Raw genomic sequence first — 16,592 nt, 5'->3', positions numbered from 1 at the left:
CCCCGTTCTCCTCCCCTATGGCTGGGGTCTGCCTCCCCTCCCCCCATTCTCCCATTCCAGGGTCCCATATTTTCACCCATGGTAAGAGCTTGGAATGACCCCGCATTCCCCCCTTCCCTTCCACGCCAGGGCTCTGTGTGCCCGCAATCCTCCTTCCCCCATGGCAGGGCCCTCCCAATCTGCCCCCCAGGCCAGGGGCTGTGTGGTCTTCCCCTCCTCACCATTATTATGCCTCTGGATGTCACCATGTTACACTCTGTTGGGAGGGTGGGCAGAGATGAGATGGGGGATTGTTCTGCTGGGAAGCATGAATTGGTGCCAGCAACCCGCTGTTTGATCCACAGACAACAGCAGAGGTGCTTGAAGCTGGCTGTAACAGAGTGGCCTGCCCCTTTAAGGGTGAGCCAGCCTGGCCCCGCTACACCTGTGCAGAGGGCTGGACTGAAGCTAGGGATAGCCCAGCACTGGGGGGCTGGCTGGGGAGGAAAGCAGATGGGCTGCTTCTCTCGGGGGTAAGGAGCCTGGGGGAGAGTCAGGAGCTGGCTGAGGCTGTTGCAGTGATAGGTGGTTAGAGCTGGCCCCTGTTGTTGAGCTGTTTGGAGCCCAGGTGGCTAGACAACAGGACAGACTGTTGCTGCTGGGCCCTGCCTGAAAGGAGGAAGGCTGGAGGCTCTCTTGTGTTAGAGCTGGCTGCAGGGACTTGGTGACTTGGGAAGGGGCTGAACTCCCTGGAGCAGCTCGGCTGCTGGGCTAGGTTACCTCCGCAGGGGAAGTAGGCTGAAGAGTGTGATGGGGAAGCTGAGGTGGAAATGCTGGGCTCTGGGGCCAGGGGAGCTCTGGGACAGTCAGGCTTGTACCCTGGGGCTGTGCTGAAGGGCTGTCAGGGTCTTCACGTGTCCCCCATACCTCAGAATCCAGAGGGTGCTGGCCACTGCTCCTAGGGCCTTCTCTAAAGGATGGGAATGGCTCAGAGGCAGTGTTCAAGTTATGGAGTGACAGACCGAGACATCCTGTCGAGTTCTGTGTAAGCTCAACCAATTACTTCTTATTTGTATTGCGCCTCACAGAGCCACGGTGCTAGGTGCTGTACAGACCCAGGACAGAAAGACGGTCTGGGCTAAGTATAAGACAAGAAGCACCAGGTGGGGGAGCACGATTAGACAGTGCTGATCAGCCCAGTGGGCTGTGGTCCAAAGGTGCTAGAACTCGGGGAGCGGGGTGTGTGGCAGCACCCCCTGGTTTGAAGTGGTTTCCGTCCAGGGTTACAGTTTGATTCAATGGCTCTCAGCTCCCCCACTATACACATTGTTCCAGCGTCCCTGCCATGGTCTCCCTCGTTCTAGCATTTTGAGGCACGGTGAATAGCAGTGGGATCTTGTAGTGATGAGTTCCCCAAGCCAGTTTGGTGGTGTGTCCTTCCACTGGAAGGTGATAATAGCTGCCATCCAGGAGGCCTTTGATTTATAGACCTGGATACAGCTGATAAGTGTGCTAAGCACCTTTCAGGCTAAATAGAAGGAAAAGCAATTAATCTCCTTTTTGAAGTGAGAGAGCTGGAGAAGTCTAAGGCAGTGCTCCACCTGGCAAGGTTGATCAGAAGCTAAATTGTGTAGTCTAAGGGGTTTTCTGATTGTGGGTTTCGGGGCAGGGGTGTTGAATGGTTGCAGCTGTGTACATCTGGATGGGAGAGCCAAATAGTGAGCAAGGTAGTCACAAGAGTGATCCTGAGTGAGAGACAGGGCTTCTTATGCACAGGACTGGTTGGAGACTTGTGGGGGAATTTTAGACCAAGGCAACTGCCAGCTCTTCGTTCGTCCTGTGTTCAAGGAACAAAACTTTCTCTGTATGCTTAGTAAATGAACAGGATGGCACCAAAGAAATAGCCGACTGGGACCATCTATTTCTCCTCCAAATGAGAATAATCTGACAAGGCCCTGGCTTCCAGCAATCAGCCTGGGATGAAGGGGCACCAGCATTAAGCATTTCCTGTTGGTTGTTCCTGAATTTGCCACCTTCCTGGCACATTCCCTGTCCCCTTATTTCTATCCACTGCTGCCCCCTCCCCTGCAGTCAGCAATTACCCTGAGGGCCTGTTAATTAGGGGCTAGGGTCACTCTCCAGATTCCCCTGGGAATGGAGCCCCCCCTGTGTGCTCAGAGTGTGAGCTGCTTAAATCAGAGCTCACCTGCCTCGAGCTCCAAAGAAACCAGACTCCCATGCTCCCCATGCCACAGCTCAAAGCCTGGCATCAGTTTCCCAGCTGCTCTGTCTGTCTGTACAGCTGGGGTGGTAACCTGTATTTGGCATGGGGGTGGGGGGAACAGCATTGAATCCATTGTCCGTGAAAATGAGGGACGTGATTGGACACGGGCAGGTAACAGGCAAAGCTCCATCATGGAGCTGCCATTGCCATACAAACTCTAGCCCTGGTCACGCCTCCCCAGCTCTGCCGATGCCCCTCAGTCCCAACGCATAGCCCCCTGCTATGCCAGCCCTAAGCTCCCCTACAGCTCTGCTAGTGCCCCTCAATCCCGACCTGCAGTCCCTTGGGGTCCCAGCCTGCTGGGATAACCCACTCTGACTCAGGAGACGCAGTGTGGTATAGTAGATGTGGCCTTGGGCTAGGTCTTGGGATTTGTGGGTCCTGTATAGAGCCCTGCCACTGAACTTGGGCAAGTCCCTTTGTCGCTCTCTGCCTCAGTTTCCCCTCCCACTCCTTGTTTAGATTGCGAGCTCTTTGGGCCAGGGACTGTCTCTCACTGTAAGTCTGTGGAGCACCGGGCACAATGAGGCTGTGATTGTTTGGAGGTTTCTGGGAACAACTCTAACACTAATAATGAAGATCGCGCTCCTGTGAGTGAAAGCATTTAATATTTCTGCCTGAGTTCAGGGCATCTGATGTGTTCAGATTAGAAATAAGGCACCAGTTTTTAGCAGTGCGGGAGATTAAACACTGGAGCAAACTCCCAAGGGAATCGGTTGATTCTCCAGATTGGCTGCCTTGCTGGGAGGTGCTTTGGCAACCCAAGTGGCTGGGCTCAATATAGGGGGAACTGAGTGACAGTCTGCCTGTGCTACACAGGAGGGCAGCCTAGATTCTCATGGTCCCCTCTGGCCTTAAACTCTGGGAGTTTCTGGCTCTGTTTTAAAATAGCCCCGTTATTAAAGCCATGTGCCTCAGTCCCAGCCTGTGGTTAGAGCTGGGAGACTGGGCGCCTTTGTTCTAGCCCTGACTCTGGGAGGACAGTGGGGTCTAGTGGGTTAGAGCAGGAAACATGACTCCCAGCTCCATGCGCTAACCCCTTAATCGCAGAGTTGGGAAGAGAACCCAGGAGTCCTGACTCCCTGTCTCCCGCTCCCGCTCTGCTCTATTCACTAGGCCCCACTCAGAATCTCTCTATCTATGTGAAGGCAAGATCTGAGCTGCTACAGGCAGGTGTATTTAAAACAGCTGAATTTATAACCCAGCTTTGAGTCCATGGATCACAAAATATCGATCACCCCGTAACGTGTGCATGTTGCAGGGGCCGGTGTCTGTTAGAGCCCACGTCAGGCGTTTGTCCTATTGACTAAGCATTGAAGGCTCGCTTGTCACTTTGATGGTGCTGTAAAAACCTCAGTCCTTATCATTATGATTCTGTGTTATTGGTCACACACCAGGACCCTGCCATGCTGGAGGCTGCCTAGACCCTAGCTGAGATCTGGGCCCTGCTCAGACACACGGTGAGAGACAGATCCTGCCCCCAAGGCTCACTGTCTGAATAGACAAAGGGTGGGAGGGGAAACAGAGGCACGAGAGATGAAGGGATTAGTCCAAGGTCAGTGGCAGAGCCAGGAGTGGAACCCAGGAGTCCTGACTTCCAGTCCAGTGTTGTTGAACTAGAGCTAACCTTCTAAAGTGAGACATCTGCTCTTGACCTGAAGACACCATGTGCTGGAGGATCTGCTCTGTCCCTGGGTCAGATGTTCAATGGTTAATCCCCCTCCCTGTTAAATATCTGTACCTGATTTCCAGCCTGTTTGTCCAGCTCCAAACCAATCCCATCTCCTAACTGTCATGGGAGGGTATTTTGGTCCTGGTCTCTAATCTGCGGGAGCAGGTTTTGGAGAGCAGAGAGCTCTTCGAGGCAGAATGAGATCCCGTGGCTGGGAAGTGAAGCTGGACCAGTTCAGGTTAGAAGTGAGGCCAGGTGTTTTTAAGTGGAAAGTGGATTCACCATTGGAACAGCTGACCCAGAGATGGGGTGGATTCTCCATCATGTGGAGCCTTTAAATCAAGACTGGATGTGTTTCTCTGAAGCATCGGGGATCGGCCACAGCTGGAGACAGGTCCCGTGTGCTGAGGTGGTTCAGCTAGTCCTCTCTAGCTGCCTGGCTGGTGGATCTTGCCCAGATACTCAGGGTCCAGCTGATCACCAGATTGAGGGCTGGGAAGCAATTTTCCCCTGGTCAGGTTGGCAGGAACCTTGGGGTGTTTTCACCTCCCTCTGCATGGGGCGCCTGCTGGGATCAGCTGGGCGTGGCTAATCACAGCGATTCCCTGTCCGAGCTGGGGCCTCGGGTATTGGAGGACCCTCAGCTCCCCTGTTCTCTGCCTGGAGCTCACAACAGGCAGGGCTCCTGAGGATTGAAATGCTTTGGTCTAACTAAAGTCTTTCTGCTCAATTCAGAGGGATTTGGCTGAAATCTGGCTGAGATAGAATTGCCTGTGCTATACAGGATGTCAGATTGGATGATCTATGGGTCCTTTCTGGCCTAAAACTCGTTGAAACCCTAAAGCTGAGCTCTAGCTCACCCGCCAGATCTCCTCTGGAGGCAGGAGTGGCTGGGGTAGATTCTCCACCAAGTCAAATTGGATGAACAGGATGTTCCCATACTGTTTTGGACCCCAGAAGGAGCTGAGCCCAGCAGAACTGACACTCTTTGTCAGCTCTTAGGGGCAGGGTTGATCTCTTTGCTCTGTTTGTACAGTGCCTAGCGCCAGGGCATCATGGTAATCCAGATAATGCTCCTCTCATCAGTCAAACTTTGATAGAATTTACCATGCCAGGCCGGAGTTCATGTTGTAGACAGAGCCCTGGCAGTGGGGGGAGTGTATTTTGTAGGTGGAGCTCAGCAGAATATTGGGAGCCCTCCTTAATTCTGATGCAATGAACAGGTTAGTAAAATCTACTCACCATCCTGAGAAGTAGCTGGCCTAAGCATGTGCCTTCATAGAGCTCGGTAGAATTCTTCAGGTGAAATGCTTTTCAGCAAACAATGCACGTTCAGTAACCTGAAACATTTCATGAATTTCTGTTGATTTTTTTCAGAATTGTTAATTTCAGGAAAGAAATTCCCCAAATTAAAAAAAATGTTGAAAAGGCCAATTTTGGGGAGGGCAGGGGGAATTCTTTACATTCAGAACAGATTTTTGTCTCAAATTTTCCTTTAATTTGACTTTAACATTTTCAAAAAGTTCAATCGAAATAAAACAGCGGGATGGGGAGGAGAGGAAATGATTTTGGTTGAATAGAACATTCTGTTTCGACAAAATTGAAGTGAAACGTTTAGTTCAACCCCAAACAAACCTCTTCAGTCTTGATTTACCAGACAATCAGTTTGGACCGAAATTTTATTTTGTTATTTCAAACTAGCCAATGCACTGGAAAATCTCTGTTTCTGGTTTTTTTTTACCCAACTTGCCAAGCTAGAGAGGATCGTGGACTTGAGGATGCCTTGATGTTAGCTGCTCTCTGTTTCTTTGGTGTACTCTTTGTTGTGTTGTCTGTCCTGAGGCTACAATGTAGCTGGTAGATCTTGTTCTTAGGAATGATTGTTCCTTCAGTTTTCCTTTGTCCCTCTTTGGGATCTTGCAGCCACCCCAAATTTCTCCCTCGGTGGTCATTGAGCTAAACTTGGCATATTTATAGAGCCCTGCAAATCCGTGGATATCCGCTCGCGGATCTCTGCTTTATATCTGCGGATCATTTTTGCAGATTGGATGCAGATATAAATTTTGTATCGGTGCAAGACTCTACATATTTAATGCTTTAAGGTTGAATATTAGCCCCACCTTCAGTTGTGAGTTTCTAAAGGCTCAGAATCAAGAGGCAAATAAACCCTCCAGATCTGTTGTGTGTTTTTTTTAAGATCTGTTGATAATTAAATCAAATGTGATTCCCCCACCCTCCCTCTCCCCACCCAGGGAGGGAGGCCCAACTCATGACTTTGAATGCTTGAACTTGGCTCTGTGGGACTATGTAAAAACAGCTCCCTGTCTTCTGAGCGCTCCCACTGAGGCGTGTTCAGAATTGGACTGGCTGGGGCCTGCAAGCTGGATTTGGGCCTGGCTTGTGCATCACACAAGCACAATCACTGGCTAAAATCCCAGCTTTGTGGCCCCGGTTCAGCAAAGCACGTCGAGGGCAGCTTTCAAAGGCCTTAATGGGAGTTACTTGGCCAAATCCTATTGAAAGTCAATAGGTTTTAGGCTCCTAATGGCCTTTTAAAAACAGTCCCATAAGAGCTTGTAGTTAAGTACCTGCTTGAGTAATCCCTTTGCTGTTCAACACAGCATTTAAACACAGGCTTAACTTATCATGATTGTAAGTAGCATTTCTGTAGCATCCAGAGGCCCTAAGATCAAGGGAGAGGAGCATTGTTCTGGGCACCACACAGGCCCGGAGCCCAGTCATGCTGTGCAGTACACAGGCACACAGTGAAAGACAGCCGTTGCCCCTTAGAGCAATAAACAAAGGATGGGAGAGGAAACTGAGGCCCTGAGCAGGGAGGGGACTGTCTTGCCACTTCGTGCCTCAGTTTCCCCTTTTGTATAATAATGGGGGTTCCAATCCTGGCCTGTGTTTGGCAATGACTTTGAAAGTGGTGGATAGAAAACCCTGTGTGATCCCAAAGAGCGATAGAATCAATGCACCCGCAGATCCCCCAGCCCTGTGGGGACAGTGGGGGACACTGGAGGAGGAGAGGCTATGGTGGGTGATGTGGGACATTATGGGGGCCCCACATGAAGTAACAGACTCTGGGGATCAGGGCCCCCGTTTGGGGGTTAATCAGGGACACTTGGGCTCCATAGAGGAGGTTAGGTTGGTGAGAATGGTTCTGGCAGACACTGGCGCTGCTGTGGTCAGTTGATGATTAACACAAGCCCTCCTCTCCCACTCTCTTGGCAGCGTGGACCTGGTGCATGCCCAGATCCACATCGCGGAGGGGAAGAGCCTGGCAGAGTTGGGCCTGAGGCAGGACAGCATACGCATCAATGGCTGTGCCATCCAGTGCCGCGTCACCACCGAGGACCCCTCCCGCGGCTTCCAGCCCGACACTGGCCGCATTGAGGTAGGACACCGCCCAGCTCCAGTGCAGGGGCTGACCAGGCTCAGTTTGGCGCCCTGCTGGGGAAGGGCAGAGTGCGGATCTGCTCTTGATTGGAGAACATTTTGACTTGATGTTGAAAAACGAAAATTTTCAGCCCAAACCTGGACAATTTGGAAAGAAAAAATTTGTCCCCAAATGGGGGGACTTCTGGCTGAAAACTGCTGAAAATCCAGCACGCTTTCCCCAGAACTGTAACGTTTCCAGCTAGGAACTTCCAAACACTGGGAGGCATCTGGCCCCATGCCAGTCAATTTTCAGTTTTTAATGAAAAATCTACAATTCCGAGGCTGGCGGAAAGTTTCCACGGGAATTCTCTGTATGTGGGAAACCTCATTTTCCTTCCTAAAAAAGCTTTGGGGGAAATATTCTCCCCGAGTGACGGATGCTGCCAGCAGCACGGGGTGTATGTGGGAGGAGAAGAAAGCGGGGGGCTGTGTGTGTGTGTTAGAGGTGGAAGGGGGTGTTATCTGCAGTACTGCTTGTGAAGCTCAGTCTGGAGACGGAGTTTAATCCACTGGCAAGCATGTGTTAAAGTCCACCTCTGTGTCTGATTCATGGACGCTAGCAATGGGATCTTGTGGTTAGAGAGAGGACCCAGGAGTCCTGCCTCCTGTTGCCAGCTCTGGGATGGGAGTGGGAGTTAGTGGGTTAGAGTTAGGATTCCTGGGTTCTATCCCTGGCTGTTGGAGGCTTTAGCATGTGAAGATCAACCTGCTAGTTTCCTTCTTGGCTGTTCGCATTCCCTGGCGTTGTGCTAGATTCTCTGGGGTGCTGGCGATAAACAGAAGCCCTTGTATTCCGTCTGCATGACAGGCTGCTCCATTCAAACCCTGGGCGTGGGCGTTCGGCTGTTCAGACTCCCTGTTCCCTTCCTAACGACGCGGCAGCTCTTGCCACTCAAACTAACAACTGGGGATCGCTGCAAAAGAGTCTGGCATGGATACAACCCCCCCGCCAGCTGGCAGCAGGAGAGGAGGGGCTGTGAGAGCCCCCACCGATTCCACTCTCTTTATTGGGCTGGGAAGTAGAAAGATGGGGGGCTAGGATCCTTGCCTGGGCACATGTTTGCATTCAGATGTGCTGGGCATGGTGGGGGTGTCAGTAGGGGCATGGTGGGGGTGCTGAGAATTTGTTTTGTAGGAGTGGCGTAGGCCCTTACCCCAGGGTTGGATGGGTAGGGCTGTGTGTGTGGATTTCCCTTGGGGGCGGGGCAGCAAGGGGGTAGCTTGGCTCTCTGGGTGTGTACACGCTTTGTTGATCCATACTGCACAATCACAGGGGGCTCAAAGAGTGGCAACTAGCATAATTAGAGACCTAGTAAAACTCCTGCAAAGAAAGATTGACTAGATGGGGTTTGCTCACTGTAGAGAGGAGATGAATTACAGGGGATGTGTTTAAAGTCTGTATAATAATGACTGGGAGAGCAATGGGCGATCGGGAGCCATGTTCCCTTTAATTTTTGACAGGCTATGTGAGCAAAAAATTTCTTCTGTGCAAATTGTTGTGCTTCTGTGCAAATGTTTGTACGCGTGGTGTTTCACCGTGTGTGTGTGGGGGGGGGGGTTAGGATCTGTGTGCGTGCGCACACGTGCACAGCTTAGAGGGAACAGTGATCGGGAGCCTCTGTCCTCCTCGTCTCATAACCCAAGAACAAGAGAACAGTGAATGACACTCATCAAAGGAAATGGCTTTATCACATAGCCTGAAATTAGTGTATGGGGCTCATTGCCACATGAGATGAAGAACTTACCATGATTGCAAGAGTGGGTGAATTCATTTCTGGGCGTCTCAAGAATATTCAGTGTTACAGCAGTTAATGGGAGTAGCTAATTTTGGAGGCAAAACTCATACTCCAAGGTTTAAACCAATCTGTGACTGGTAAACAGTAAAACAAATAATTAAGTGCCCTGCAGCCAGGTTGCTCGTAGATTTTAAGGCCAGGAGAGACCCTTGGCCATCTTGTCTGACCTCTTGTAGGACCCAGACCAGCAAAATTCACCCAGGTCCCCTTGTATTGAGCCCAGTCAGTTGTGTTGGACTAAACCGTCTTCTGGAAAGGCATCCAGTCTGGATTTGGAGACACCGAGAGCTGGAGAATTCACCCCAACCCTTGACAGTTTGTTCCAGTGGTCACTTACCCACACTGTTTTCTGTGACAATTGGACCAGCCAATAAGTTGGCTGCAATGATGAAAAGGCTGATGTGTCAAAATCGCCAACTTTTGATAGAAATCTGCTGGTTTCTTCTTGGCTCCCCCGGCCCCTTGGTGGCCTGCCTCGGAGGCAGCTTGGAAGCCAGGGCCTAGCGAGCTCCCCAGCAGCATATTTTGTTTTGGAAACACCAGAACATTCTGGCTGTGGGAATGTCTTGGTATTTCCAGAACAAACAATTGTGGAATTCCACTTCCACAAAGTCTTCACGTTTCAGTTTTTGGCCTCATTCAGGACAAAAAGTTGAGGGGAACCCCAGTTTCTTTCCCAACCAGCTATACTGCTTATTCTCTCTCATTTTACAATTGTTTGTGTTATGGTAGCACTCCGGTTGTGCAGGGTGCTGTCTGGATCCCAACTGAGTTTGGGGCCCCTTTTGGGCCAGGCACTGCACAGACACACAATGAGAGAGTCCCTGCCCTGAAGAGCAGGAGAGAGGAAACTGAAATACAGAGAGGGGAAGGAACCTGCCGAAGGTCAGTGACAGAAGTAGGAATAGAACCCAGGAGTCCTGACTCTAAGTCCAGTTCTCTGTCTGCTGCCTCCCCTCATTTTGGTCAACAAATGAGCTGTCACTCAAGATCCTGCTTAGCGGGAGCCCGGGGTATGTCTAAACCTCCCCACTTTGCTCCTGCAGTTGGATTCATCATACGGCAAACGTGGCATTGTCTAATTCCAAGCCTGCCATGCTTTCAGGGATCCCGCTCTGACCAGACTCTGTCTCGTCTACTGCTTTCCAGGCCTCATTCGCCGGCCCGGTCAGCTGCTCCTCTGGACACACTGCTGCCTCCCACTTTGATTCTAGCTAGCTGCTCTGTGGGCCAGTGGTTTCAATTTCCTGCTTTCCCAGAGCTTTTCAGATGCAGCCACTTATTAGAACAAGGGGCCATGTATCATGGAGCCTGAGTCTTCTAGACAGAGCAGTTGCCTGGTTTATTTATAACCTATCTTAAGTGCTTACTTGGACTCCTGTTATAATGTCTCAGTGCCTCACAATCTCTAAGGCACTTACCCCCACCACACTGTGGGAGATAGGGAAGGGTGAATGATCCCCATTTTACAGATGGGGAAACTGAGGCCCAGAGAGGCTGGCTGGCTGGTGCAAAGTATCCCAGGGGGTCTGTGGTGGAGCAGAGAATTTCATAGTTTAAGGCCAGAAGGGGTCAATAGATCACCCAGTCTGACCTCTTGTCTATCTCAGGCTGTTCAATTCCCCCAGTGTTGAGTCCCAAGACAGTAGTTAAACCAAAGCATTTCAGCCATCAGGAGACTAATCGGTTGTGAGCCCCAGGCAGGGAACAGGAGAGACTAAAGGGCCTCCAAGGCCCCTGTGCTGGCAGGGAATTGCTGAGGTGAGCCATGCCCAGCTGATCCCAGCAGATGCTGCAGAGGGAGGTGAAAACCCCCAAGATCTCTGCCAATCTGACCTGGGGGAAATTCCTTCCTGAACCCCAGTCTGATGATCAGCTGAACCCTGAGCATCTGGGCAAGACCCACCCACCAGACTGCTAGAGAGAGGATTCTGTGGACCAGCTCAGAGCCCGGCCCATCCCACCCAGTGTCCCATCTCCAGGGGTGGCTGATCCCCGATGCTTCATAGAAAAGTGAAATCCCCTACCCCCAACCCCCAAACCCACAATACATCTGGCCAGCTGTGCTTGGGTGGGAAAAACTACTTGAACCAAGATCTCCCAAAACACAGGCTAGAGCTCCTAACCACTGGGCAGTCCTCACTCTCTCAACTGATTGCAGTGTATGCTGCAGTGTTTCTTCCATTGTCAGGTTCTTTGCAGATTCAGACTGTTTTCCTGTATCAGTTACACCCGGGGCACATCCCCCACCCCTCTCAGAGCGATCAGCTCAGGCTCTCTGCAGACTCTGGCAGGCTAAGCACAAAGCACCGATTCATCCACTTGCTTGGCTTGCTGGAATGAAGGCTTTCTGCAGTACCACGCTCCGTGCCAGGATTCATCTTGCTCTGGAATGCCGCTGCATCTCTTCTCTCAGCAGCGTGAGCCACCCACCAGGATGTCGTGACTTCTGCTAATTTAACATCCCCTCCCGCTTCTGCTGGGTGCTAAACAGGCCTCCATTGTCAGCATGCTCCACGCAGGACTTCTGGGTTCCATCTCTCGCTCTCGGAGGGGAGCGCGGTCTGTTGGGTTAGCTCCGAGATGGCTGGGAGCTAGGACTCCGAGGTTCTGTTCTCTGGGGTCGAGTGATGCGAGAAGGGGAGATGAGAGCTGATCTGGGATGTGATCCAGCTGTCTTAGACTCCCTGCGGCCTGGGTCGGAGCAGCAACAGGGGAGCTCATTGGCCTGTGCTGTTAAGGTTGGCTGGCTCGGCAAATTACCCAGCTCTCTGCCTTGACCAGTGTCCTTGGCTCAGAGCACAGCGCTGCCAGCTGGGTATCTGCTAGCAGTTTCTGTTCCGTCTCACACGCAGACCGTTCCAGCTCCGATTGAAAAGCCCTGGGGATTAAGGAGGAGACTCGTGCATATGCAGCTGTCTCTTAATTATTAACTAGGAGTAGGAAATAATATTCTAGTAAAGTCTGCAGGCCCCCACCATGAGCAGGGCCCAGCTGGGCCGGGCGTCTCACAGACACAGTGGGCATCTCACAGACACAGCGAGGGACTGTACCTGCCCCCCACAGATTTTATAATCTCATGGACAAAGGGTGGGACGGAAACACAGGTACCAAGTGGGGAGGGACTTGCCCCAGTTCACACAGCAGGTCAGTGACAGATCTGGGAACAGAAGCCAGGAGTCCTGACTCCCAGCCCCCTGCTCTAGCCATGGGACCCCACTCCCCTCCCCAAGCCATAAAGAGAATCCAGGATTTTGGCTGAAATCCCCTTTGTTGTAGCCATTAGACTATACTCCCTGCCAGAGCTCTGGTGGGATGTACAGGGGGCCAGGCCTCCTCTGGTCTATACTCTAGGCATTAGAGCAGGAGGGCTGGCAGCTAGGACTCCTGGGTTCCTCTCCAATTGTGGGAGGAGAGTGGGGATAGGGGTTAATGCAGGAAGTGCAGATTCAGGTAGTGAGTGTGATTAGACTCTGTGTCCTATCCCAGCCCCTGCCACCCCCCTTTGTTCTCAGCCCTCCCTACTCTACCTCCCACCCCTCGCAGCACTCACTCGTGACCCCCTCCTTCCTGCAGGCTGGGTGATTTTGCTCAGAGGGGGATGCTGAGCCCTGGCTGCTGACCTAAGTGCAATTGTGCTGGGCAGATCTGAGTCTGGAGCCCCAACTGCTCTCTGAGGAGGTCTCTGCTGCTCCACACATCAGAGCCCTGGAGGGCCGGACAATAGTGCAGCCTTCCCAGACATGGCCACGGCTGGCTCAGCAGACTCACAGATTCTTGGTGTGGGAGGCAGCATGGCCCAGTGGATGAGGGCTGGGCCCGGAGCCAGGACTCCTGGGTTCTCTTCTCACCTGTTGAGCAGGGAGTGGGGTTAGAGCAGGGCCGAGCTGGGATTCAAGCCTCCCAGCTCCTTATTCGCTTTGTGCCCATAGAATCACAAAGAAGAACGACTGTGAGCTCCCTTTGGCTGCAGGGGCAGTTGGGGAGTTGAGTCATCAATCATGTCTGCTTTACGGAGCTGAAATTCTGCCCGGCTTCCCCTTCACCTCAGTGCTTCAATGATGCCTTTCTGCACAGAGCCAAAGGGGGGCAAGGCAGCTGGGCTGCTGCTCAGCACCTGCGAGCAGGAGGAAGGAGAGAGTAATTGACACGGAACAGAGTACCGCTCCGCCCTGTGGTAGAAGGGTGTGGGCTGTGGGTTGGCCAGGCTGATCCAGCCCATACACTGTTTAAGCTGGGATGGAGAGCGCTTTCTAAGTGCGGTGCAGGTTGGGGAGGTCTGTCAGGACTCTTTCTGGCAGCTCAAATGGCAGAGACTCCTGTCAGGGCTTTGGTCCTTTCTGTAACCCTAAAAAAACTGGAAGGAGCAACTGTGCACAGACATGTGGGGCTGGAAGGGGCCTGGAGAGGTTATCTAGTCCAGGCCCTGCACTGAGCCAGAACCAAGTAAACCTAGACCATCCCTGTTGGGTTTGTCCAACCTGTTCTTAAAAACCTTCAATGACTGGGAGGCCAGCCTCCCTGAGAAGCCGATTCCAGAACTTAGCTGCCCTTTGAGTCCGAAAGTTCTTCTTCATTGTGACGTTGCATTCCATATGTTTTATGGAAATATGCTTATGAGTATGAATATGATGTAACTGGAATATGCTTTAGGCAAAAGGTCTCTTGTTAGGTATCATTACAAAGCTTATAATTGTGTTCATCCTTTTTATATGCATGTATCATTCTTGCATCTGAAGCTAGAAAGATGAAGTATAACTCTGAGGTCCTATTGTAATTATGCAAAGTGTGGGCCACTAATGGTGGTTTCGAATCTTGATGGCTCCCGTTGACTAGGACAATTGGTTGTAAATGACTCTGTTTGCTCGCAAACCTTCCTGGGTATCAGATTAGTAGCCGTGTTAGTCTGTATCTGCAAAAAGAAAAGGAGGACTTGTGGCACCTTAGAGACTAACAAATTGATTTGACATAAGCTTTCGTGAGCTACAGCTCACTTCATCGGATGCTTATGCTCACGAAAGCTTATGCTCAAATCAATTTGTTAGTCTCTAAGGTGCCACAAGTCCTCCTGTTCTTCCTGGGTGTGTGTGGGTTAGCAGCCCCCCCTCCCCGCCCCTGTCACTCACTCAGCTGTCTTTTTTCTCAGGGCGAAACAGGGTCATTTTTTTTCTTTTCTTCACAGGTCGGGTTTTCTAAACCTTTTCTCGTTTTTGTTGCTCTCCTCTGGATTCTCCGGTTTGTCCACATCTTTCCTGAAGTGTGGCACCCAAAACTGGACACAGCACTGCAGCTGAGACCTCCCCAGTGCCGAGCAGAGCAGGGCAGTTACGGCCCAGGTCTTACATATGACACTTCTGCTAATACACCCCAGAATATTAGTCTTTTTTGAAACTGCATCACATTGTTGACTCATATTCAATTTGTGACCTGGTATAACCTCTGGATCCTTCTCAGCAGCATTACTGCCTAGCCAGTTATTTCCCATTTTGTAGTTGGGCATTTGATTTTTTCCTTCCTAAGTGCAGTGCTTTGCATTTGTCTGTATTGAATTTCATCTTGTTAATTTCAGACCAGGTCTCTAATTTGTCAAAGTTGTTTCGAATTCTAAGCCTGTCCTCCAAAGCGCTTGCAGCCTCTCCCAGCAGCCTCTCCCAGCTCCATTATCCAAGTCCTTACTGAAAATATTGAACAGACCTAGGACTGACCCCTATGGTATCCCACTAGATATGCCCTCCCAGTTGGACAGCAAACCATTGGTAACTATTCTTTGAGTAAGGACTTTCAACCAGTTGTGCACCCACCTTATAATAATTTCATCTAGGTTACATTTCCTTAGTTTGCTTATGAGAATGTCACTTGGGAGTGTGTCAAATGCCTTACGAAAATCAAGATATATTGCATCTACTGCTTCCACCCCATCCACTAGGCCAGTAACACTGTCAAGAAAGAAATTAGGTTGGTTTGGCATGATTTGTTCTTGACAAATCTATGCTGGCTATTCCTTATAACCCCATTATCCTCTGGGTACTTACAAATTGATTGTTTAATAATCTGTTCCAGTATCTTTGCAGGCGTCAAAGTTAGGCTGACTGGTCTATTATTCTCTGTCCTCTTTGTTCCCCTTTTTAAACTTAGGTACTATATTTGTCCTTCCCCAGTCCTCTGGAACCTCACCTGTCCTCCCCAAGTTCTTGAAGATAATTGCTTTAGCTTGTTCCTTAAGTACCTTAAGATGAATTTGAATGGGCTGTGCTGACTTGAATACATCTAATCTTTCTAAATATTCTTTAACCCATTCTTTCCCTGTTTTGGCTTGTGTCCCTTCTCCCTTGTTTTTAATATTACTTGGGATGAGTGTCTGCTAAGAAGAGGACCTGTACTTTCCTTCATCTTTCTCTTGGTCCTAATGTATTTAAAGAACAATTTCCTGTAGACTTTTATGTCCTTGCTGGGTATAACTCATTTTGTGCCTTAACCTTTCTGATTTTTGTCCTTACATGTTTGTGCTGTTCTTCTGTGCACCTCCTTAGCAATTCTTCCACGTTTCTACTTTCTGTGGTATCCATTGTTTAATTTACATTAAAGTTGTGCCGAGCTCCAATCAAGATGCTGGGGAAGGCCCCCCTTCATGCTGGGCACTGCACAGACTAAGTGAATTAGGCACATGATTTCCATTGTCTCTCCAGAGGAGTCAGGCACTTCCCCTGAGCACTTTTGTGAAAGCCATTAGCTGCCTATCTGCATCTTTAGACACCGCAATACCACTGTGACTCTGGCCCGAAAGCCTGGTCCTCTCGCATTGATTTAAATGGGAGTTAGGCCCCTCAGTGCCTTTTGAGGACTTCAAAAATGTTACCTAGTGGCTAGCTCAACTATCCAATTTGGGCTGGAGGCTGGAATGGTGAGGGGAGTTCTCCAGCCTGTGGTATGCAGGAGGTCACACTGGGATGACCAGCATGGCCTTCAGGCCTATGGATGTAACCATCAGCCACGGGTCTTGCCCTGGTTCGTAGCAGACACGGTGGCTCTGCTGTGCTATAGTTCAGGGCCAGAGGAGAAGCAGTGTGTGGGGCAGCTGGATGTTGGAGGGGGGCCAAGAAGAGCTACCACAATGATCTGAGGGCTGGAAAAAATGCCTTAGGGTGAGAAACGCCATCTGCTCAGCTTCTTGTAAAGAAGAGCAAGGGATGACATTTCTCCCCTTCATGGGGAGAAGATCCCAGGGTTCTTCAGCCTAATGGAGAGAAGCCAAATGAGAACCCTGGTCTGGAAGTTAAAGCCAGACACTTTCCAAGGAGAAATCAGGCACAGCGTTTTAGTAGTGTGGGCGATTAACCCATGGCGCAAACTCCGTTGGGAAAGAGGGTGGGGGGGATTCTCCTTCTCGCTGAGTCTCCAAATCCAGCCTGTCTGGAAG

The 16,592-nt window shown here is 50.7% G+C and overlaps 1 protein-coding gene across 4 annotated transcripts in view; it reads left to right on the top strand.

The window, feature by feature from the left end:
* The window catches only part of PC (pyruvate carboxylase), a 240,137-nt gene that overhangs the window by 151,616 nt on the left and 71,929 nt on the right, over positions 1-16,592 (top strand). For all 4 annotated transcript variants that reach the window (XM_077822518.1, XM_077822519.1, XM_077822521.1 and 1 more), the window contains one exon: positions 7,173-7,335. In XM_077822518.1, the coding sequence (XP_077678644.1) occupies positions 7,173-7,335 (163 nt within the window). The remainder of the gene's footprint in view (positions 1-7,172; positions 7,336-16,592) is intronic.

This window comes from Eretmochelys imbricata, chromosome 7 (assembly GCF_965152235.1).
Source record: "Eretmochelys imbricata isolate rEreImb1 chromosome 7, rEreImb1.hap1, whole genome shotgun sequence".
Classification (NCBI taxonomy): domain Eukaryota; kingdom Metazoa; phylum Chordata; order Testudines; family Cheloniidae; genus Eretmochelys; species Eretmochelys imbricata.
Note: the sequence above shows the minus strand (reverse complement) of the source record. Positions and strands in the feature narration are given on the sequence as shown.